General features: G+C 39.0%; 1 protein-coding gene across 2 annotated transcripts in view; it reads right to left on the bottom strand.

Moving 5' to 3' along the window:
• Positions 1-25,858, bottom strand: part of COPG2 (COPI coat complex subunit gamma 2) — a 118,217-nt gene extending 92,359 nt beyond the window's left edge. The window contains exons 1-6 of one of the 2 annotated variants that reach the window (XM_020880700.2): positions 25,740-25,836; positions 25,134-25,221; positions 24,499-24,551; positions 23,848-23,928; positions 20,956-21,027; positions 2,443-2,522 (exon numbers count right to left, since the gene is read on the bottom strand). In XM_020880700.2, coding sequence (XP_020736359.1) covers positions 2,443-2,522; positions 20,956-20,982 — 107 coding nt within the window. In that variant the 5' untranslated portion in view covers positions 20,983-21,027; positions 23,848-23,928; positions 24,499-24,551; positions 25,134-25,221; positions 25,740-25,836. Of the gene's footprint in view, positions 1-2,442; positions 2,523-20,955; positions 21,028-23,847; positions 23,929-24,498; positions 24,552-25,133; positions 25,222-25,739 lie in introns of both variants that reach the window. The other variant, XM_020880699.2, reaches the window with a different exon arrangement.
• Between the last annotated feature and the right edge of the window lie 245 nt (positions 25,859-26,103).

Genomic DNA, 26,103 nt, shown 5'->3' with positions numbered 1-26,103 from the left:
TGTTTTTGTTTTTTATTTGTGCCACTTGTGGTGAGTTAACTAATCTAAGTATCCATTTTCAATCCCTTCTCTCAAGCTTGCCCCTTGGGCTATAAAAGCTAAATACTCACTTTCCTGGCCTCCTAAGGTTAGTCATAACACAGTTGTGCCAAATGAAATCTAAAAATTGCCTTGGGAAAAGCTTTTGCATACCTGATGAAAGAGGCAAATGGTGCTGGCTCTCTCTGGCCCCCTTCCCAGTACCCCTCCCATCTTGAATGGTGCACTGCCAGTAATTCAGGCATCTATTTTGCAATAATGTGAAGATGTCCCAAAGAATTTAAGACACTTCAGCCCTGACACTGCTGAGCCACTGAAGCAACACCAGTTTCTCTGCCTATTTTGTTTGTTACTATTTACATCTGGCTCTCTGTTCTTTTCAGCTGAAAGCTTTACTAATTGAAACTTCAACACAACTGCTGGTTAAGCATAAGTATTCTCCTCCAAAATTTATTTTGCTATACAAATATCAGATTCACTTGAATGAGTTATAATTAATAACTAATAGCTATTAATAACTATTTTCTACATAACATTTGTTAAATGTCTTAGGACTCTAAATTACACACTCTCATTCTAGAAAATTTGAAAATTATCAAAAGTTTAAAGAATATAAATAACCACAATTCCAAATACCCAGAGGTAACTTACTGGTAATGAATCAGTGTATTTTCGGCCATAAATTTTTATATATATACTTAGAATATTTTTAAGACTATAAGGAATATACAGACTTGAATCCAACTCTCATTCAGCACTGTACTGAGGACTTTTCCATATCATTAAAGATGTTTCAAAAATATATCCAAAAATTAAAGTATTTCATCAATCATGAATGCTATCTCTGTTTTCTGAGGATAATTTCATAGATGTGGAATTACTGGATTAAAGAGATAAACCCTTTCAAACTTTCAACAAATGCTGCCACACTGCTTTCTAGAAAAACTGAACCAATTCATTATTCTACCTCCTGTTTATAAGAAAATCAATATCCCTTACAAGTTCTGACTGACTTTTTTCTTTATTGCCAATTTGATTGGCAAAAATACTGTAATTTCCCAAAATTTATACAGAACTCATAAACTCAGTGCCAAAAAAAAAAATTTTTTTAAATGGGCAGATGTGAATAGACATTTTTCCAAAGAAGACATACAGATGGCCAACAAATACATGAAAAGATGCTCTACTTCATTAGTTATCAGGAAAATGTAAATCAAAACCACAATAAGATTATCAGTTCACACCTATTAGAATGGTTATTAACAAACACATAGAAACAGCAAGCGCTGAGGACATGAAGAAAAGAGAGCCCTCTGCACTGCAGGTGGGCATGTAAACTGGTACAGCCATTATGGAAAACAGTACGGAGATTCCTTAAAAAAACTGAAAACAGAACCACCATATGGCAATTCTATTTCTGGGTGTTCATCTGAAGAAAACAACAACACTAATTCAAAAAGATATATGCATTCCCATGTTCACTGCAGCATTACTTACAATTGCCAAGATATGGAAACAAGCTAAGTATCCATCAATAGATGAATGAATAAAGAAATTGGGGTATATATATGCAATGGAATATTATTCAGCCATTAAAAAAATAAAATCCTGCCATTTGTGACCATATGTATGGACCCTGAGAGCCTTATGTTAAGTGAAATAAGTCAGACAGAAAGAGACAAATACCATATAATAGTTCTTATACATGGAATTTAAATAAGTAAATAAATATACATATATAAAACTAAGCTCATAGATACAGAGAACAGTTTAGTGGATGCCAGAGGCAGGGACTAGGGGTGAAATAGGTGAGCTGCTTAGGTTTTGGGGGTTTTATTTTTTTAGTTTAAATAATTTGAATTTAAAAAGCACCAAAAATACTGTAACTCATTATTGAATTTTTAATTTACATTTTTTGTAAATGTAGTGAGAATGACTAAATGTAGTGAGAATGAGATTCTTTATATTAGTTATTTTATTAATTATCACATGGAGATAACTTTTGAAATATGAGTTCTTTATATATTACAGATACTAGTCTTTTGATGTACTTAAATTTTATTTCATAAAGCAACTATAAGATAAAATTTTAAATTTTTAAATAATATTTTATTTCAGTGCATCATTTACTTTTTAGTTTTGTTTAATGACATATTATGATTCTAAATGTAATCAATCTATTAGCATTAGCCTTCGTGATTTCTTTTTTTTGCTTTATCAGACAGGGATGGTTTTCACAGGATGACAACCACATTTTAGAAAAGAAAGCTCTTTGACATTATATTCTTTTTAAAATTCTTATTGGCTTTCTTACAGTCAAAATGTAAAATTAACAGAAAGAGAACAACAAATACTCCACTAAATATGTAAGTATCCCATCCCAGGTTTTAACTATTCACATACCTGCTTGTAACAATTATCACGTCCTCAGAGATGGTAGCCATTTCTTTGATAGTAAGGTAGCACATTCTTCTCAATGTTTGCTAAAAAATTATTTATAAAAGGCAACAGGTTATTCATAAGGAAATGGTTTTTTAAACTGTTTGAAATGAGGACCCCAAATAGATATACTTACAAAATTATTCTTAAAAAGATTATCATCTACCCAAAAAATCCTTTTAAAAATGTCTGGATGGGGGGACTTCTGCGGCATTCCAGTGGTTAAAACACCACGTACCCAATGCTGGGGGCCTGGGTTTAATCCCAAGTCAGGTAACTAAGATCCTACATGCCGCAGGGTGTAGCCACAAAAGAGCGAGACAGAGAGCTGCCTAGATGAGAAAATGTTCAGAATTCTACTATTTCCTAAACACAAGTAACTGATGCACTAAGAGTGGAAAACATCTAGATGAAAATACAAACATTCAATTATATGGGTCTTTATACAGAAACACCTACACTGTGACTCTGACAGTGAGTCCAGAGACAGGTTTTTCAGAGACCTAAAGGCTTGCCCTAGAAAAATATTTTTTCATTCTTTAAAAATAGATACAGAGACATGCAGACTCTGTGTTTTCCCCAGTTTAGCATATTTTTCCTTAAGACATTTGTAGTTGTATAACTAACTTCTATTTTCAATTATCAAGATTTCTACATGGATACCTGGATCCAAAATCAGTGTTAAACTAACAATAATGAAGTTTTGCCCACCCTTTCTCCTCACCTGGATCTCCAATTTTATTTATAAACATTCATACTCAAAGCTAGAAGGAGTGGTTCCTCTCGCCTGTCTTGCCTCCTTCTTTATCAAGTAACTTCAAATTTCTTAGGAGTAGTGAAACTCAAATACCTCGGACCCAGCTGGAGTCCAAGCTGTACAAAGGATCTGCTGGAGACTACTGAGCCCGTGAAGGAACAGACAGAACAGAGTGAGGATTTTCATGGTGATTAAACACAGAAAAAAATCATCCCAGAAAGAGAAAGGCAGCATGGGCAGATGAATGAGGCATACCACATACATCTGAAGCTACTATGAGAAGAAAGCAAAAAATAAGAAAATTTCAGAGCAAAAGAAAATTACACCCCCTTGTAATAAAAATCTACCATGAAGCAGAATAAAACTAGAGATATGAAAAAATTAGCTAAAGCACAAAAAATTGAGGCTCAACACTGTTAGTCATTGGGGAAATACAAATTAAAGCCACATTTCAGATATCACCTCACACCTAGCAAAATGTCTAAAATTTAAAAAGAGTGATAATACAGTGTTGACAAAGATGTGTTTTTAACAAGTAAAATACATGACCTAAACAAACACACAGAAATGATGAATAAAACAGGAACAAAAAGATTTTAATATGAAGCCAAAGGCAAAGTGAAGGGACATTCACAGGTGCCAAAAATGGAAAAATAAGTAACTCACAGCCATAAAAGTACAAGCTCAGGCTCTTGCATAGGAAGACGTATCTACAGTCTACAAAGGATGGGATTATAAAAGGTATATTCTTCAGGCACAGGGAAACTATTCTCAGTAATAACTCAGAAATACAGCAAGGAGTGAAGAGTTAAAAAAAAAGTGGTAAACTGTAACAAGACAGTGTGGTACTGGTCAAAGAATGGACAAATACATCAATGCAACAAAAAGACAACCAAGAAATATACTCACATAAATACAGTCAGCTGATCTTTGACAAAGAAGCAAAGGCAACACAATGGAGTGAAAATAGTCTCTTCAACAAATGGTGCCAGAAATGGATATCCACAATCCAAGAAGTTGAATCTAGATGCAAACCTTACACTCTCTTCACAAAGTTACCTCAAAATCAATCACAAACCTAAATGTAAAATGCAGAACAATAAAGTTCCTAGTAGAATACAGAGAAGGAAACCTAGATGATGTTTATTTAGTATGGTGATGGTTTTTTAGATACAACCCCAAAGGCAAGATCCATGAAAGAAATAATTGATAGGTCAGCCTTTAATACAATTAAACACTTCTGCTCTGCAAAAGACAGTGTCAAGAGGATGAGAAGATAACACATACTGGGAAAAATATTTACAGAACACATAACTGAGAAAAGATTATCCAAAATACACCCAAAAAATCCTCTTTTAGAGTCAAAATAAGAAAACATCATACTAAAGTGGGCCGAAGACTTTAGCAGATAACTACACTTAAGAAGATAAAACAGATGGCAAATAAGTATATGAAAAGATGCTGCATGTTATATTCAACAGGGAAAGTTAAATTATTAATAAAACAAGGTATGACTACACTACTGACAGAACGGTCAAAATCAGGAACACTACCACCACCAAATGTTGACAAGGATGGGAAGTCACAGGATTTCTCATTCATTGCTGGTGAATAAAAATCGTACAGCCTCTTTGGAAGACAGTTTGACAGTTTCTTATAAAAACAAACATACACGTAACATGTGATCCAGCAATTGCTCACTTTGACGTTTATTCAGAGGAGTTGAAAACTTATGTCCACACAGAAACCTGACTTTACACAAGCTTAATTCATAATTGCCAAAGTTGGAAGTAATCAAGATGTCCTTTAGTAGGTGAATGGATAAACTATGGGACATCCAAACAACAGAAAGTGATTCAGTGCTAAAAGGAAATGAGCTAGCAAGCCATGAAAAAACAAGAAGGAAACTTAAATACATATTACTAAATAAAAGAAACCAATATGAAAATGCTACCTGCTATTTTGAGTCCAATTATAGATAAATAGCTAAGAAAAGAGAAGTGAAAAGCAAAGGAGACAGGGAAAGATATACACAACTGAATGGAGAGTTTCAGAGAATAACAAGGAGAGACAAGAGCACCTTCTTACGTGAACAATGCAAAGAAATAGAAGAAAAACAACAGAATGGGGAAAACTAGAGATCATTCAAGAAAACTGGAGATACCAAGGGAACATTTCATGCAAAGATGAGCACAATAAAAGACAGAAACGGCAAGGACCTAACAAAAGCAAAAGAGATTAAGAAGAGTTGGTAAGAACACACAGAAGAACTATACAAGAAAGGACTTAATGACCTGGATAACCATGATGGTGTAGTCACTCACCTAGAGCCAGATATTCTGGATTGTAAAGTCAAGTGGGCCTTAAAAGTGCTACTATGAACTAAGCTAGTTCAGAGGTGACAGAATTCCATCTTAGCTATTTCAAATTTTAAAAGATGTTGCTGCTAAAGTGTTGCACACAATATGACAGCAAATATGGAAAATTCAACAATGGCCACAGGACTGGAAAAGGTAGGTTTCATTCCAATACCAAAGAAGGGCAATGCCAAAGAATGTTCAAACTACTACACAACTGTGCTTATTTCACAGGCTAGCATGTAATGCTCAAAAATCCTCCAATCTAGCTTTGAAAAGTATGTGAACTGAGAACTTCCAGATGTACAAACACAGAGGAACCACAGATCTAATTGCTAACAACCACTAGATCATAGAAAAAACAAAAGAATTCCAGAAAAACATCTACTTCTGCTTCATTGACTATATTAAAGCCTTTGACTATGTGGATCACAGCAAACTGTGGAAAATTCTTAAAGAGATGGGAATACCAAAACCACCTTAGTCTCCTGAGAAACCTGTATGTGGATCAAGTAGCAATAGTTAGAACCAGAAATGGAACAACTGACTGGTTCCAAACTGGGAAATGAATATGTCAAGGCTGTACATTGTCACCTGCTTATTTAACTTATACGCAGAGCTGTTGTTGTTCAGTTGCTCAGTCATGTCCGATCTTTGCAACCCCATGGACTGCAGCACGCCTGGTTTCCCTATCCCTCACCATCTTCAGAGCTTGCTCAATCTCATGTCCATTGAGTCAGTGGTGCCATCCAACCATCTTGTCCTCTGTCATCATCCCCTTCTCTTCCTGCCTTCAATCTTTCTCAGCATCAGGGTCTTTTCTAATGAGTTGGCTCTTACCATCAGGTGGCCAAAGTATTGGAGTTTCAGCTTCAGCATCAGTCCTTCCAATGAACACCCAGGACTGATCTCCTTCAGGATGGACTGGTTGGATCTCCTTGCAGTCCAAGGGACTCTCAAGAGTCTTCTCCAACACCACAGTTCCAAAGCATCAATACACTGGCGTTCAGCATTCTTTATGGTCCAGCTCTCACATCTGTACATGACTACTGGAAAAACCATAGCTTTTACCATGCAGCTGCTTGGCGCTGGAGCAGCGGCTGCGTGGTGCTGGAGTGACGGCTTGCTGAGAGGAGATACCCCACATCCAAGGTCAGGAGCAGCAAATGTGAGGAGATACCACAGGACCAAAGTCAGGAGCAGCAGCCGAGCGTTGCTGGACCGGCAGTGTGGAGATACCCCACATCCAAGGTCAGATGAACCCCAGTAAGATGGTAGGCACTTGAGCGGCTGTGAGATACCCCATGTCCAAGGGCAAAGGAGAAGGTCCAGCAAGATGATGGGAGGGGCGAATTCGCATTTAGAATAAAACCCCATTCCCGCCAGAGATGCTCATAAGGCTCAAACAAACCTTGTGCGCACCAGGGCCCAGGGACCCCACAAAGACTGAGACAGAACTGTGTTTGAGCGTCTCCTGTGGGGGTAAGGGTCATCAGTGGTCTGCCAGGGACAGGGGCTCTGGGTGCTGCAGACTTGAGTATAACATAAACCCTCTTGGAGGAGGTCGCCATTAACCCCACCATAAAGCTGCCAGAACTTACACAGGACTGGAAAATAGACTCTTGGAGGGCACAACAGAACCTTGTGTACCAGGACCCAGGAGAAAAGAGCAGTGACCTCACAGGAGATTGTCCAGACTTGCCTGTGGGTGTCTGGGAGTCTCTGGCAGAGGTGTGGGTCCCTGGTGGCCTGCTACAGGGTTGGAGGCACTGACTGTAGCAGTACATGTCTGGGATCTTTTAATGGGATCTTCATCATTATCTTCATTACCTCCACCATAGTGTGGCCCCAGGTAAATAGCAGGGAGGAAACAGCTCCACCCATAAACAGAAAATTGGATTAAAGATTTACTGAGCATGGCCCTGCCCATCAGAACAAGATCCAGTTTCCCTCTCAGTCAGTCTCTCCCACCAGGAAGCTTCCATAAGCCTCTATCCTTCTCCATTAGAGGGCAGACTGAAAACCATAATCACAGAAAACTAACTAATCTAATCACATGGACCACAACCTTGTCTAACTCAATGAAACTATGAGCCATGCCGTGTGGGGCCACCCAAGACGGACGGGTCATGGTGGAGAGTTCTGACAAAACGTGGTCCACTGGAGAAGGGAATGGCAAACCACTACAGTATTCCTGACCTGAGAACCCCATGAGCAGTATGAAAAGACCAAAAGATAGGACACTGAAAGATGAACTCCTCAGGTCGGTAGGTGCCCAATATGCTACTGGAGATCAGTGGAGAAATAACTCCAGAAACCATGAAGGGACGGAGCCAAAGCAAAAACAAAACCCAGCTGTGGATGTGACTGGTGATGGAAGCAAGGTCCAATGCTGTAAAGAGCAATACTGCATTGGAACCTGGAATGTTAGGCCCATGAATCAAGGCAAATTGGAAGTAGTCAAACAGGATATGACAAGACTGAACGTCGACATTTAAGGAATCAGTGAACTAAAATGGACTGGAATGGGTGAATTTAACTGAGATGACCATTATATCTACTACTGTGGGCAAGAATCCCTTAGAAGAAATGGAGTAGCCATCATAGTCAACAAGAGAGTCCGAAATGCAGTATTTGGATGCAATCTCAAAAATGAAAGAATGATCTCTGTTCATTTCCAAGCAAACCATTCAATATCACAGTAATCCAAGTCTATGCCCCGACCAGTAATGCTGAAGAAGCTGAAGCTGAATGGTTTTATGAAGACCTACAAGACCTTCTAGAACTAACACCCAAAAAAGATGTCCTTTTCATTATAGGGGACTGGAATGCAAAAGTAGGAAGTCAAGAAACACCTGGTGTAATAGGTAAATTAGGCCTTGGAGTATAGAATGAAGCAAAGGCTAATAGTCTGCCAAGAGAACACACTGGTTAGAGCAGACACCCTCTTCCAACAACACAAGAAAACACTCTACACCTGGACATCACCAGATGGTCAATGCCAAAATCAGACTGATTATATTCTTTGCAGCCAAAGATGGAGAAGCTCTATACAGTCAGCAAAAACAAGACCTGGGAGCTGACTGGGCCTCAGATCATAAACTCCTTATTGCCAAATATAGACTTAAATTGAAGAAAGTAGGAAAAACTACTAGACCATTTAGGTATGACCTAAATCAACTCCCTAACGATTATACAGTAGAAGTAAGAAATAGATGTAAGGGACTAGATCAGATAGACAGCGTGCCTGATGAACTATGGACAGAGGTTTGTGATATTATACAGGAGACAGGGAGCAAGAGTATCCCCAAGAAGAAGAAATGCAAAAAAGCAAAATGGCTATCTGAGGAGGTCTTACAAATAGCTGTGAAAAGAAGAGAAACAAAAAGCAAAAGAGAAAAGGAAAGATACACCTATTTGAATGCACAGTCCCAAAGAATAGCAAGGAGAGATAAGAAAGCCTTCCTCAGTGATCAATGCAAAGAAAGAGGAAAACAACAGAATGGGAAAGACTAGAGATCTCTTCAAGAAAATTAAGAAATACCAAGGGAACATTTCATGCAAAAATGGGCTCAATAAAGGACAGAAATGGTATGGACCTAACAGAAACAGAAGAAATTAAAAGAAGTGGCAAGAACACACAGGAGAACTGTACAAAAAAAATCTTCACGACCCAGATAATCATGATGGTGTGATCACTCACCTAGAGCCAGACATTCTGGAATGTGAAGTCAAGTGGGCCCTAGAAAGCATGACTATGAACAAAGCTAGTGGAGGTGATGGAATTCCAGTTGAGCTATTTCAAATCCTAAAAGATGATGCTGTGAAAGTGCTGCACTCAATATGCCAGCAAATTTGGAAAACTCGGCAGTGGCCACAGAACTGGAAAATGTCAGTTTTCATTCTAATCCCAAAGAAAGGCAATGCCGAAGAATGCTCGAACTACCACACAATTGCACTTACCTCACACACTAGTAAAGTAATGCTCTAAATCCTCCAAGCCATGCTTCAACAATATGTGAACCGTGAACATCCAGATGTTCAAGCTGGATTTAGAAAAGGCAGAGGGACCAGTGATCAAATTGCCAACATCTGCTGGATCATCAAAAGAGTTCCAGAAAAACATCTATTTCTGCTTTATTGACTATGCCAAAGCCTTTGACTGTGTGGATCACAATGAACTGTGGAAAATTCTGAAAGAGATGGGGAATACCAGACCACATGTATGCCTCCTGCATACAAATCTGTATGCAGGTTTGGAAGCAACAGCTAGAACTCACATGGAACAACAGTCCGATTCCAAATAGGAAAAGGAGTATGTCAAGGCTGTCTACTGTCACCCTACTTGTTTAACTCATATTCAGAGTACATCATGAGAAATGCTCAGTTGGATGAAGCACAAGCTGGAATCAAGACTGCTGGGAGAAATATCAGTAACCTTAGATATGCAGATAACACCACCCTTATGGCAGAAAGGGAAGACGAACTAAAGAGCCTCTTGATGAAGGTGAAAGAGGAGAGTGAAAAAGTTGGCTTAAAGTTCAACAATCAGAAAACAAAGATCATGGCATCTTGTCCCATCACTTCATGGCAAACAGGAGAAACAGTGGAAACAGTGGCAGACTTTATTTTTTTGGACTCCAAAATCACTGTAGATGGTGACTGTAGCCATGAAATTAAAAGACGCTTACTTCTTGGAAGAAAAGTTATGACCAACCTAGATGGCATATTAAAAAGCAGAGACATTACTTTGCCAACAAAGGTCCATCTAGTCAAGGCTATGGTTTTTCCAGTAGTCATGTATGGATGTTAGAGTTGGACTACAAAGAAAGCTGAGCACCAAAGAATTGATGTTCTTGAACTGTGGGGTTGGAGAAGACTCTTGAGAGTCCCTTGGACTGCAAGGAGATCCAACCAGTCCATTCTAAAGGAAATCAGTCCTGAATATTCATTGGAAGGACTGGTGTTAAAGCTGAAACTCCAATACTTTGGCCACCTGATGCGAAGAGATGACTTGTTTGAAAAGACCCTGATGCTGGGAAAGATTGAAGGCGGGAGGAGAAGGGGACGACAGAGGATGAGATGGTTGGATGGCATCACTGACTCAATGGGCATGAGTTTGAGTAAACTCTGGGAGTTGGTGATGGACAAGGAGGCCTGGCATGCTGCAGTCCATGGGGTTGCAAAGAGTCAGACACAACTGAGCGACTGAACTGAACTGATGGGACTAGATGCCATGACCTTCATTTTCTGAATGTTTACTTTTAAGCCAGGTTTTTCACTCTCCTCTTTCACCTTCATCAACAGTCTCCTAATTCCTCTTCGTTTTCTGCCACAAGGGTAGTGTCATCTGCATATCTGAGGTAATTAATATTTCTTAACTGGCAATCTTGATTACAGCTTGTGCTTCATCCAACCTGGCATTTCGCATGATGTACTCTGAATATAAGTTAAATAAGCAGGGTGACAATATACAACCTTGATGTACTCCTTTCCCAATCTGGAACCAGTCCATTGTTCCATGTCTAGTTCTAACTGATGCTTCTTGACCTGCACACAGGTTTCTCAGGAGGCAGGTCAGGTGGTCTGGTATTCCCATCTCTTTAAGAATTTTCCAGTCTGTTGTGACCCACACACTCAAGGGCTTTAGCATAGTCAATGAAGCAGAAGTAGATGTTTTTCTGGAATTCTCTTGCTTTTTCTATGATCCGACAGATGTTGGCAATTTGATCTCTGGTTCCTCTGCCTTTTCTAAATCCAGCTTGAACATCTGGAAGTTCACGGTTCATGTACTATTGAAGCCTGGCTTGGAGAATTTTGAGCATTACTTTACTAGCGTGTGAAATGAGTGCAATTGTGTGGTAGTTTGAACATTCTTGGGCATTGCCCTTCTTTGTGACTGGAATGAAAACTGATCTTCTCCAGTTCTGTGGCCACTGCTGAGTTTTCCATATTTGCTGGCATATTGAGTGCAGCACTTTCACAGCATCATCTTTCAGGATTTGAAATAGCTCAACTGGAATGCCATCACCTCCACTAGCTTTGTTCATAATGATGCTTCCTAAGGCCCAGTTGACTGCGCACTCTAAGACGTCTGGCTCTAGGTGAGTGATCACACCATCGTGGTTATCTGGGTCATTAACATCTTTTTTGTATAGTTCTTATGTGTATTCTGCAGAGTACATCATACGAAATGCTGTGCTGGATGAATCATAAGCTGGAATTAAGACTGCTGGGAGAAATATCAACAACTTTGGATATGCAGATGATACCATTCTAACTGTGGAAAGCAAAGAGGAACTAATGAGCCTCTTGATGAGGGTGAAAGAGGAAAGTGAAAAAGCTGGCTTAAAACTCAACATTTGAAAACCAAGATAATGGCATCTGGTTCCATCACTTCATGGCAAATAGATGGGAAAACTGTGGCAGATTTTATTTTCTTGGTCTCCAGAATCACTGTGGAAAGTTACTGCAGCCACAAAATTAAAAGACACTTGTTCCTTGAAAGAAAGCTATGACAAACTTTAGTGTATTAAAAAGTAGAAACCTCACTGCTGAAAAAGTTCCATATATTCAAAGCTATGGTTTTTCCAGTAGTCATGTATGCATGTGAGAGTAGGACCATAAAGAAGGCTGAGCACCAAAGAATTGATGCTTCCAAACTGTGGTACTGGAGAAGACTCTTCAGAGCCTCTTCGATAGCATGGATATCAAACCCGTCAATCCTAAAGGAAATCAACCCTAAAATTTCATTGGAAGGACTGATGCTGAAGCTGAAGCTCCAATACTTAGGCCACATGATGCAAAGAGCCAACTCATTGGAAAAGACCCTGATGCTATGTAAGATTTAGGACAGGAGCAGAAGGGGATGACAGAGGATGATATGGTTGGATGGCATCACCAACTCAATGGACATGAGTCTGAACAAACTCTGGGAGATAGTGAAACACAGGAAGCCTGGCACGCTGAAGTCCATGGGGTTGCAGAGTTGGAGATGACTGAGCTGCTGAACAATTGTCAACCCCTAATCTGAGACCTGTAATCTTTCCCAAGGAAACAAACTAGTACAAGCATTGGTTTTTCTTCATATCATAATCCTGGAATTTTTGTTAATCTAATATCTTGAAAACTACTGTGTGGGATATATCTATATATACTTTTTAGGCATCTTTGGTAGCAGGGAAAATCTAGAAACAGAAGAGACATGTGCTTTTTTTTTTTTTTTAAGTCTTGAGGCTTGCAGGATCTTAGTTTCCCAACCAGGGATTAAACTTGCACCCTCAGCCATGAAAATGCAGAGTACTAACCATGGAACCACCAGAGGATTCCAAGAAATGTGTTATTAATATCAAAAACATATGGTAAACCATCTAGTTACTCTTTTAAAAAAGCATTTATTTATGTGGCTGCTCTGGGTCTTCACTGCTGCACACGGGCTTTCTCCAGGTACGGGCAGCAGGGACTGCTCTCCAGCTGCAGTGCACCAACTTCTCATTTTGGTGGCTCTTCTTGTTGTGGAGCAGGGGTTCTAAGGCATGCAGGCTTCAGTAGTTGTGGCAAGTGGGCTTAGTTGCCTCTCAGCATGTAGGAACTTCTTGGACCAGGGATCAAACCCATGTCCCCTGCATTGGTAGGTAGATTCTTAACCACTGGACCACCAGGGAAGACCTATCCAGTTACTCTTTTATTATTGATTTCCAACATTAATCCAAGGTAATGAGAACACAAGATACATAATTTCATTCATTTGGAATTTGTTTTGTCTTCTTTTATGGCTCAGCGTACAGTCAATTTCTGTAAATATTCTTTGTGTTATTCATTTACATTTAAAGCAATAATGATATATTTGGGTCTATATCTACCATCTTATTATATACTTTGTTTGTTCTGCTTGACCTACTACAATATCCAAGTGAAAAAAGAAGTATCAACAGATTCTACAAGCCCTTAAAAGAACAAGAAAATATTAAGAATAGTTTTAGCCAATGAAGTTCAACAATGTAAAAAAATGGAGAAATTCCTTGAAAGATACAAACTACCAGAGATCACTCAAGAAGACAAATAATCTGAATAAAACCATCTGTTTCCTTTTAAAATTATCATCAAAAACCTTACCACAGTGCAGATGCTTTCAATAGTGAATTCCAACAAACATTTCAGGAAAAATTAATAATGATTCTACAGGACTTCCCTGGTGGTCCAGCCAGTGTTTAGGAGTCCACCTGCCAATGCAGAGGATGTGGGTTCAGTCTCTGGTCTGGGAAGATTCACATGCCTTGGGGCAACTAAGTCTGTAAGCCACAACTACTGAACTGGAGTGCTGCAACTACTGAAGCGTCTTCACCTCGAGCCTGTGCTCTGCAACAAGAGAAGCTACTGCAATGAGAAGCCTGTGCACTGCAACAAGGAGGGACCCCCACTTACCACAACTAGAGAAAGCCTGAGCACAGCAATGAAGACCCAGTGCAACCAAAAACAAATAAATAAATATATATATATAAGAATAATGATGATTCTACAAAACTCTACAAGAGAGAACAGGAAGTAACACTTTTCAATTCATTTTATGATGCCAGCATTACCCAAATACAAAATCCAAACAAAAACATAAGAAAAAATTACAGATAAATATTATTTCACAACCAGATACTCAAAATTAATACCAAATTTTGAATTTTAACAGAAAACAAAGATACTATATTTTCTAGGAAAACAAGTAAATGCATCTTACCATATTAATAAACTAAAAAAGAAAGACCATGATAATTCAATAGATATGGAAAAAACATTTGACAAAATTCAACACCCATCTACAAAAAAAAAAAAAAACCCTCCTAGCAAACTAAGAAGAGACAATTACTTCCTCAACCTGATAAAGGTCACCTATGAAAAACCAAGGGGCTCCCCAGGTGGTGCAGTGGTAAAGAATCTGCCTGCCAAAGCAGGAGATGCAGGAGATGTGGGTTTAATTCCCTGGTTTGGGAAGGTCTCTTGGAGTAGGAAATGGCTACCCACTCCAGTACTCTCGCCTGAAAAATTCCATGGACAGAGGAGCCTGGCAAGTTACAGTCCATGGGGTCACAAAGAGTCAGACAAGACTGAGCAACTAAGTACACACACACATGAAAAACTTAGAGCTAGCATCACATTTGATGTGAAAGATTAAATACTTTCCCTCTAAGATCAGGAACAAAATGAGTATATCCTCCACCACAACTTCCACTTCACGCTTTATCACAGTGCAAGATATTAAGGTAAGATAAACAAATAAAAATCATTCAGACTGAAAAAAGTAAATCCTAAGGAATCTCCCAAAATACTGCTAGAAGGAATAAATTTAACAAAATCACAGGAAACAGATCAATATACAAAAATCTATTTAATTTCTATAGAGTACCTAAAACAATACAAATGCAATAGTATAAAAACATTAACTACGTCAGGGATAAATTTCACAAAATATGTTTAAGACTTTTGTGCTGAAAGCTATAATACTGCTGACAGAAATTACAGACTTGTATAAAGGGAAATATATACCATGGCTGTGGAATAGAAAACTCAATAATGTAATGTGAATTCTCCTCAAACTGATCTTTTTGTAAAATCTTATTGAAATAGTTTAGCAAAGTGATCCTTAGAGTCAATGCAATCACCATCAACATTCTAGCAGGCCTTTTTTTTTTTTTTTTAAAATAGAAGTCAATAAGCTGATTCTGGCGGCTCAGACGGTAGAGTCTGCCTGCAATGCGGGAGACCCAGATTCAACCCCTGAGTCAGGAAGATCCCCTGGAGAAGGAAATGGCTACCCACTCCAGTATTCTCGCCTGGAAAATCCCATGGACAGAGGAGGCTGGCAGGTTACCATCCATGGGGTCACAAAGAGTTGGACATGACTGAGCAACTTTCACATACATATACAAAGTTGATTCTAAAATGAATATAGGAATGTAAAGAACTTACAAGAGCCAAAACAATTCTTTAAAAGAAACTGGCTGATGGCCAAGAGGCACATGGAAAGTTGCTCAATAGCATTAATTATTAGAGAAATGCAAATCAAAACTACAATGAGGTATCACCTCTTACCAATCAGAATGGCCATCATCAAAAAACCTACAAACAATAAATGCTGGAGAAAGTGAAAGTGAAGTCGTGTCCAACTCTTTGCGACCCCGTGGACTGTAGCCTACCAGGCTCCTCCGTCCATGGGATTCTCCAGGCAAGAATACTGGAGTGGGTTGCCATTTCCTTCTCCAGGGGATCTTCCTGAACCAGGGATCGAACCGGGTCTCCAGCATTGCAGGCAGATGCTTCACTCTCTGAGCCATGAGGGAAGCCCCAAAATGAAGAGGTTGTGGATAAAAGGGAACCTTCTTGCACTGTTGGTGGGAACGTAAACTGATATAGCCACTACGGAGAACAGTAAAGAGATTCCTTTAAAAACTAAAAATAGAACTATCATATGACCCAGCAGTCCCACTACTGGACATATACCCTGAGAAACCGTAACTGAAAAAGACATATATCCCAATGTTCACAGCAGCACTATTTACAACAGCTAGGATATGGAAGCAACCTAGATGGCCATCAACAGATGAATGGATAAGGAAGATATGGTACACACACACACACACACACACACACCCCCCAATAGAATACTACTCAGTCATAAAAAAGAATGAATTTGAGTAAGTTCCAGTGAAATGAATGAACCTAGAGCCTGTTTATACAGAGTGAAGTCAGAAAGAGAAAAACAAATATCATATATTAATGCATATAGATGGAATATAGAAAAATGGTATCGATGAACCTATTTGCAGGGAAGGAATGGAGACATGGATGTAGGGAAGCAGCTTTGTGGACACAGTGGGGGAAGAGGAAAGTGGGACAAATGGAGAAAGTAGCATAGACATATATACATTACCATGTGTAAAATAGATAGCTGGTAAGAAGTTACTCTATAACACAGAGTCCAGCCAGGCATTCTGTGATGATCTAGAGGGGTAAGATGGGAGGAAGGGAGGGAGGCTCAAGATAGTGGTGATATATACGTAAATTATAGCTGATCTGCATTGTTGTATGGCAGAAACCATCACAATATCATAAAGCAATCTTCTTCCAATTAAAAATAAATTTTAAAAAATTTAAGTTAAAAAAATTTGAAAAAGAAAAAAATAATAAAATAGGAAAACATGTACTACCTGATTTAAAACATACTATAAAGCTACAGTAGGACTTCACTGGTGGCTCAATGGATAAGAATCTGCCTGCCAAAGGAGGGCACATGGGTTTGATCTCTGGTCCAGGAAAATTCCATATGCCTAGGAGAAACTAAGCTCGTGAGCCACAACTACTGAAGCCCATGCCCGAGAGCCACAACTACTGAGCCCACACGCTACAACTACTGAAGCCTGTGCACTCTAGGGTCCATGAGCCACAACTACTAAGCCTATGTGCCACAACTACTGAAGCCCGCATGTCCTAGAGCTGTATTCCATAAGAGGAAGCCACCACAATAAAGCCCGTGCACCACAACAAAGGGTAGCCCCTGCCTGCCACAACTAGAGAAAGTTTGCACAAAGCAATAAAGACCCAGTGCAGCCAAAAATAAATAAATAAAATTATCTTTTTTTAAGCTACAGTAATAGTGTGATTTTGGAATAAGAATATACATATAGAAAAAAAAAGTGCCAATGTAACACAATCATTATTATTCTTCCTCATCCTTCTCCCTCCATATTGATAAGCAATTATTCCAGTAGAATTTGTTGAGAAAAAGAGAGGAGGAGGAAATGGAGGAAGGGGTGAAGGAAGAGAAAGATGAAAAGAAATTCAACCCTCACTTCATATAATGTGCAAAAATTAACTCAAAATGATCAAACAGCAATTTTAAGACACAAAAACTACAAAATACCTAAGAAAAAAGCATAGCAGAAAATCTCTGTGACTTTGGGTTAGACAAAGATTTCTACAATACACATCAAAAGCACAATCCATAACAGGAAGAAGAAAAACCTGATAAATTGGACTTCACCAAAATTAAAAACTTCTGTTCTTTTAAAGGCTTAAGAAAATGAAAAATAAGATAAAGGCTGGGAGAAAATATTTGGAAAACATCTGATAAAGGACTTGTGTCCAGAATACAGAAAAACCTTTCAAAATTCAGTAGAAAATATACAACCAAATTATTAAAAATGGGCAAAAGATATGATCAGATCCTTCATCACAGAGGATATATGAAAGTGAAAGTGAAGTCGTTCAGTCGTGTCCAACTCTTTGTGACCCCATGGACTGTAGCCTGCCAGGCTCCTCCATCTCTGTGATTTTCTGGGCAAGAATACTGGAGTGAGTAGCCAACTACTCCCTTCTCCAGGGGATCTTCCCCACCCAGGGATCAAACACCCATCTCCTGCATTGCAGGTGGATTCTTTACTATCTGAGCCACCAGGGAAGCCTCTACACCTACCATATGACCCAGTAATTCCACTCCTAGGTATTTACCCAAGAGAAATAAAAACTATGTTTAAAAACTCCGACATGAATGTTTACAGCAACGTTATTCACAGCCATCAAAAAATGGTGACAAACCAAATATTCTATAGTTGGTAAACAAATAAACAAACTGAGGTACATCTATACAACAAATATCTACAATGAAATAAAAAGGAATCAACAAACAAAAACATGGACAAATCTTAAATGAGTTATGCTAAGTGCCTGAAAAGGAGACTCAAAAAGCTTCATATGATGAAGTATGATAGTGAAAGTATGATATCATTCTTATGACTTCCTGGAAAGCAAAACTATAAGGTAAGAAAAGAGATTACTGGTTTCCTGTGCCTAAGGATGGGAGGAACAAATCATATAATAGAGAACCTTATGGAGTGATGGAAATGTTCTAAATCTTGATTAATACTACTGTATGAATTTGTCAAAACTCATAAAACTATACCTTAAAAAGGATGGATTTTACTATTTGTAAAGTATACTTTTAAAAAATGCAGTAATGAGTAAATGAGAACTCAAGTCACTGGCTGGGAGGAAATATTTACAAAAAGACTCTTGAGAGTCCCTAGGACTGCAAGGAGATCCAACTAGTCCATCCTAAAGGAGATCAGTCCTCGGTGTTCATTGGAAGGACTGATGCTGAAGCTGAAACTCCAATACTTTGGCCACCTGATGGTAAGAGCCAACTCATTAGAAAAGATCCTGATGCTGGGAGGGGTTGGGGGCAGGAGGAGAAGGGGACGACAGATGAGATGGCTGGATGGCATCACCGACTTGATGGACATGAGTCTGAGTAAACTCCAGGAGTTTGTGATGGACAGGGAGGCCTGGCGTGCTGCGATTCATGGGGTCGCAAAGAGTCGGACACGACTGAGCGACTGAACTGAACTGAACTATCTGATGAAAGTCTTGTATTCAGAAAATACAAAGAGCACCTACAACACAATAGGTGAGTTGAGAGATGAGGTGAGCAGAAGATAAACAACCTGATTAAAAAAAAAAAAACAATAGGTAAAAAGATGTAAACAGAAGATGCTTATCTTCTTCTTACTAAAGAAAATAAACAGGTGGCAAATCAGCATATGTTTGCTTAATACATGATTAATATAATCATCATTCAGGAAATGTAAACCCAAGAATGCCACTTCTAGATATTAACCAAAGAAAATGAAAACATATTAATAGGTCCACACAAAGACTTGTATTGAGTAGCTTTACCAGCTTTGTTTATATTTATAAACTAGAAATAAGCCAAATATCCATTAACTTGTTAATGGATAAATAAATTAAGATTACCTACCTCCATACAATGGAATACTACTCAGCAATAAAAATGAATACACTACTGATACACACAAGAACTTGGATCAATCTCAAAAGCCATAAGTAAAAGAAACAAGACAGAAAAGTCATAAAAGACTATATACTCTATGATTAAATTTAAATAAAATTCTTACTGATTTGATAAAAGGCATTGCTGATTCTGTCTCCAGTGGTAAAGAGGACCTTAGCCATCCTTGACATGCAGTGGCAAAACACTTAAATTATCAATGCAAACAGGTATGATCAATGATCTACAGAAGACAAAGCTTTGGGTAATCAACTAGCTGCCACCACAGAAGAGTGCTGTAAAAATGAGTTGGATAGTGGGATAGTTCCTTCTAAGTACACTGGTGAACTTGGTAAAAGAAAATGCTAAGCTCAGAACATTAAATTCACAGCCTAAGGTCTATGTCAGGGACTAGAAAACATCCATAATGCCTTAACAGAAAGCCTCATGTCATGTGGGCACAGGCCTGAGAATTTTGAAAAGCATATCCTGCAGGTGACTGAATAACAATGCAAATTCAATTTACCTCCTGTGGGGAATTTTATGTTAAAGTTAGCACCCTAACTGAGAAAGGAGGAGTGGGGCCCTGAAAACTGGAATGGGGACACAGAGGCAGATTCTGATGAAGCTTGAACTTCTAAATTCCTCCAGGCTTCCATGGTAAGTAAAAGCAGTCCTGCATACTCTGTCTGAGGAAATCAGACTCCCTTGCCTGAAGAATGTGCAGCGAGTTCCCCTGAGACACTTGCCTTAAAAGGGACTGCTGATGTCCCTGAGGACCTAATCCCCAAGCTGCTCATTATCTAGACACATAACCAGACTCAATTCCCATAAAGTCCTCGACACAAAATGTGGCCTGTGTTGATATGCAAAACATACCAAAAGGACTGCACAGTTTGACCAATCTCTGTTAACAGAAAACAGAAATACAGAAATACAGATCCCATAATCCCCTTCTCTGGATAGGTTTGAGTCGAGCTGAGCAAAAAGGAAATATGTGCCACAATGGAGGACAGAAATGAAGCACAGCTGTTATGCTTGAAAGTTAGGGTGTCAAAGGGAAAGAGAGACAGATGCAGGGGTGCTGGCAGCCTCAGTCTGTCCTCATTCCTCTTTTCCCTACTCCTCATCCTCTTCCCCACTCTGCATCGAACTCTTCTCAACTGCCAACAGAAACCCCAGGCCCACCAGAAACTTGACTGAGAATTTAAGAGATGAGATAGCTATGTCCACTGATTTCTATACCAGTCCATCTGTGCAGTGTCATGCCAGAGGCTGAATATTAGCAGTTTTCATGACTGCATGGCAGATCTGTGAGTGAACAGCTTTAAACAATATACTTTCATTCTTTCATTTTCCTGTGTTCTTAATAAGCATTTGTAAGTTTTATGAAGATAGACAATTTTTAAATAGTTTTAAACATTTCAAACAACCTTCCCTCATTTGGACCACTCTAAGTTCCCCCAAGGAAAACAAATAAAAAGAGCATTTTTAGCCTAAAAGAATTCTTTTTTTAAAAAAAAACTTACATCATTAGATTGAAACAGTCGAGTCATTGCAAAGAAGGCTTCTGTGGCTTCCGTAGTTCCAAAGTGTTCACCCTAAGTAATGTAAAGTAAATTTAAATTAAAACAATTTCTTAAGCAACAACTAAAAAAATATGGATTTTTCCAATTATTTCTGCAAAGATCTTTTAGAAACAGGGGAAAAAAATCTCTTTATAAACACTGTGCCTCTTTGTTATTTTTCTGACTTTTTATTTATAAACCCACATGGCCATTTATCCATTCCTTATTTAAAATAATTCGTTATCACACACTATGCTATAAAAGTTCTTGAACAGTGGTCTCTAACCTTTTAGCAGGAACTATTTTAAATTCCCTGAAGAACTGAAATTTACAAGAACTAGAAAATGAAGTTGAGTTCTTAATCAGAACAAGATGTTATTGTTACATAGCCTAAGGGCAGATATCATATCTCCTACATTTCTATAATTCAATGCCCAGTGCAAAGCCTAACCTATCATAGGAGCATAATAAATATTAAACTGTAAAGAACTATAGGAATCACAGAAAACATGGTAAGAAGGGACCAACCAGAAGGGCAGGAATCAGATTATACAAAAAGGCTTATAGGGCTGCCAATACATCTCAAGATACTGGCTCAAGCGCCTAAAAACATTTTTTTGGGTCAGAACTTTAATGTGCTTAATAGATCATCCAAGGATCTTCTCAAAATACAGATTTTGATTCACTGGCTCTGGTGTGAAACCTAAAATTTTCCACTTAAATTAGCTCCCAGTGATGTGAATGCTATTGATCTGGGAACCACATTTTTTCAGTAGTAAGGTGTTAGATAACATATCTTATTAATAGTCAAAACATTGCAGACCACAGACCACCTGAGACATTATCATTTCAGTATTTAGTTTCTTCATTAAAAGCAATCCTATGTAATATGTTAGGCTCCAGCATTTTTCAGGGCTTCAGCTTTCACAAAAAATAAACCAGTCTTCAATCTATTTGTCATAGGTTTAAGAATAAACCAATTTTGATGAAAAACCTTGAAAGTTTAGGGTGAAAGACACCTTAAGTCCCTACTTTCTGACTTGAAACTCAAAAATATATGGATGTGTCAACGCTGGTAGAAATTTAAAAGTAATTCTCCATAAAGAACTACGATGAATTAGGCAGAAGTTAAGGCTAAGGTTCCAAATCTGTTCACCTAGTTGTCAAGTGTTTATCGGACTATATGGGTAACTTTCTCATCAAGATAGTTATGTTTCAACACGGGTTGCCCATCAAAGCAGTACTGGCCCATATAAAAATATATGCTACTCTAGACCGACATTACTCAAAGCTATGCTTGCTGACTGGAGTTAGCCAACTTGGACACAATGTGTGCCATGAAAAGTTAAATCAAACTGATTTTGCCTTAAATGTTTCTAATAATACCACAAGAGGACATATGTTTGTGAATAGATATATTTTATTTAAAAGCATGGACTTGTTGTTCAGCCTTCATTTGCAAACTACAAAACTTTATCTCTGTGGATAAAGTCATCAGTCATGAAACGTAGTCAAGTAAAAATATTCTCATGGAATTCAAGTTGGAAACCACAGTGTTCTTTGCACCGTATGTAAACCACCTGAGGTATATATAGGTGTGTGTATGTATGCATGTACACGTGTGTGTGTATATGAATCTAACAAACAAAATCACATTTTCTCAGGTCCTAGACATTTCATGAGATTTTTTAGTCTGAAGCAATAAAAAGCAAAAACAAACAACAACAAAAAAACATACACCTAACAGAAAAAAAAAAAAGAAGTAGGATCTATGTTTCATGAAGGCAAATATTTTTGTTGGTTTTGTCTGCTATATCCCCTGTGCACAGGACACAGCAGGTGTATAATAAATATATACGCTGAATGACTGAATGAAAACTATTCCTGAATGCTTACTATGTGTCCAGGACTATTTTTGGTGCTTCACATTTACTGTATCATTTAATCATTACCATTGTCTAAAACAGGTATTATCATAATCCCCGTTCAGAGAAAAAGACATAAAGCACCAAACAGTTAAGCCCAGAACCATACTAAGAAAATCATAAATAAACAAACACAGGCATACCTTGCAGATACTGTAGGTTCAATTCCAGACCATAATAATAAAATAAATATTACAATAAAGCACATCAGAGGAATTTTTTGGTTTCCCAGTGCATATAAATGTTACACTATTTATACATATAAATTTATACATTTATACACACAAATGTTGCATATAAATGTTTACACTACACTGTAGTCTATTGTGTGCAATAGCATTATGTCTAAATAAAGACAATGTACAAACCTTAACTTAAAAATACTTCATTGCTAAAAAATGCTAACCATCATCTAACAATACAGGGTTGCCACAAACATTCAATTTGTAAAAAAAAAAAAAAAAATGCAATAAAGTGAAGTACAATAAAATAATATTCCTGCTTATATTCCTTAATTTGAATATTAAAATGAAAGCTTTAAAATATTAATATACCCTCAAAAAAGGATAAAATATCTATCTAGAATTTGTCTAAGCTTTTTAAAAATATTTCTGGAGGGACATAAAGACCTCTGAACATACCTAAACAACATGTTTTAATATTAACTAATACTTGTTAAATTCAAATCAATGTTGAGATTATACTGTGTGCTTAGCTGATTTGGCACCTCATGAATAAGAAAGAAGTATATGTCATATGCCTTGTCCACAAGAAATTTTACTTATTACTACATCAATCAAACACTGCACATTTTAAAATTAAGTGAATTATTAAAAAATTAATAATCATACTTTCTAGAAAAAATTTCACTGCACATTATGTATTTCTATTCTAAGACACAAATCTGAGGAAAATCACAGTAATTTACCTGGTTCAGTAAGTAAAGAATCTTTGTAAGAATATGCAAACATCTTCTTGGATTGATGGGCGTTTCATTGAATATACGAGCCTGTGGAAACAAAAAACACTTGTTATATATATTTTCTATCACAGGTTATAGAAAATCAACTTAAATAAAATGAAGACTATTATATATATGTTTTTAGGACTATTACATATTTTAATCATGGTACCCAAATAATGTAGCTTATAGTTTTCAATTTATTATGGTATATAATAAATTGTTAGATGTGACCCTGATTTTCCACTCCATACTCACTCCCTTAGGTCTCTCATTTCAACTTGTGGACTTTACCTAAGAATCTCAATATTTACCTACATCATTTGAATACAATGAGCTTAGTATCTACAACTTCCTTCAAAAGCCTCGCACTAAACACCTCCTACCTTATTTTACTTAAAATTCTCAACATGTGACAGAGTCTACAAATGTTTGCATTTCTATAAACTCTAGACCTTCCTATGACAAGAAACCCCTCTTTTTTTTTTCACTCCAGTATACATTCTCTGAAATCAGTTACACTCCTTAATTCTTATTTTGGATCATAGAATTCCAGGTGCTCTGTCCCCATTCTAAAATGGAACAGAAAAGAAAAAACACTATACTTCCAAGCCATACCTCTTGTAAGACAGCACTCTTCTCCAGATGCCGAAAAGGATTGGAGCCACTACCTATATCATGGGGGAAAAAATGTCTTTAATAGCTGGCATACACAGATGTATTTACTTTCTATAGAAGGGTTTTAAATGCTTGAGAAATCTCACCTAAGTGAGGTATCCACTTGGATATTACAGTGATAATCATTACTAATATGCATATAAATTGATTAAAATCTTTTTGACTCTGACACTAGCTCTGTCTGCTATCCTGTAAGATCCTGTACTTCTCTTTTACAGAAACTCTGCCTGAAATGAGTGTCTTCTTGGCCTGCCTTCTTTTTATATGAATGTTACAAATACCTGCCATGTCCTCACAACTAAGATAAGACTGTGGCAAGGCCCTTTGGATTTCCCTACAGGAAAGCACTATTTTATGTATTTCTAACATTTTGCTGGGAGGCAGAAGAGTTTATCAGAGAATTAGATATGCTTCAAGCTTTGAAAGGGTCATAGAGGTTTCCTAACCCAACCCTCGACCATGCTTTGTGAGAGCAGCTATCAATCACTGAGACTTTTTTTTTTTTTTTTTTGAGGGGACTTGGCTATCTGCCTCATTTACTCTGGACCAAAGATGGGTATCAGGATGCAACTCACTTTTGGATGCTTGAGTATTAAATGAGCTAGGTACCACGGAACAGCCTTGCCCCCAGGGAAGCGGACAGCGCAGAGGTCCCCAGGGAGACTGTAAGGTACAAGCACCACAAAGTTCATACACACACACACAGTCCGGTCGACCCCAGACCCACTCCGGGCCGTACACTACCAGTACCCCGCCCCCACCCCACCCCATCCAACCCCCGCCTCTCACAAGCGCACACTCACTCCCTCCGCCACCTGCCGTGGGCCCGCCTCTTTGGTGGGCAAGCCCACCCCAGGCGAACGGGCGGAGGAGAAGGCGGGTCAGAGGAGCGGCGGCGCCGGAGGAGGGGGGCTGGGGGCGGGGCCGCCGAGCAGCCCGAGGCGGCGCGCGGCCGGTCGCGCACAAGCGCGCCGACCTGAAGGGAGGCTCCGGAGCCCGGGGGGGAGGGGCTAGGGGCAGGCCCCCGGCTGAAGTGAAGCGGGGTCGGAGGAGGGGCCGGGCTCCAACTCCAGCCCCCTGGCACACCGGCGCCCACGCCCCCAGGTCCGCAGTCCCCGAGAGCAGGTGGCGGCGGGGCGGGGGAAGGGGAAGGGGCCCTCGCGGTTGAGCCCCGGGCGTACCAGACTCTTCGTCCTTCTTGTCGAATTTTTTAATCATCTTGGACGACCTCCCAGCGCCCAGACCCACCGCAACCGTCCCAGGCGCCGCAGCCGGCAAGCGGAAGAGGCTGCAGGAAGGCCGGCTCGGTGCTCTGGCACCGGTTGGGCCGCGGTCCCGTCACTCGGAAAGAAGGCCCGCCCTCCCTGCTCTGCGCTGGCCGCTCTCACCGCTCCCCCGGGGGCGTGGCCACGCCCTCTTCTCCTTCCCAAGCGGGCGGAGGCGGGGCCAGCGATGGGTCCCACCAGAGCCGCATCTCCGCCTCTACAGCGACCGGTCGCCGCTGGGGGCTAGCCCCGGCCCGCCCTGCAAGCCACCCGGCAGCCC

The sequence above is a fragment of the Odocoileus virginianus genome, chromosome 1 (assembly GCF_023699985.2).
Source record: "Odocoileus virginianus isolate 20LAN1187 ecotype Illinois chromosome 1, Ovbor_1.2, whole genome shotgun sequence".
In the NCBI taxonomy this organism is placed as follows: Eukaryota; Metazoa; Chordata; class Mammalia; order Artiodactyla; family Cervidae; genus Odocoileus; species Odocoileus virginianus.
This window is presented reverse-complemented; position numbering and strand designations above follow the sequence as displayed.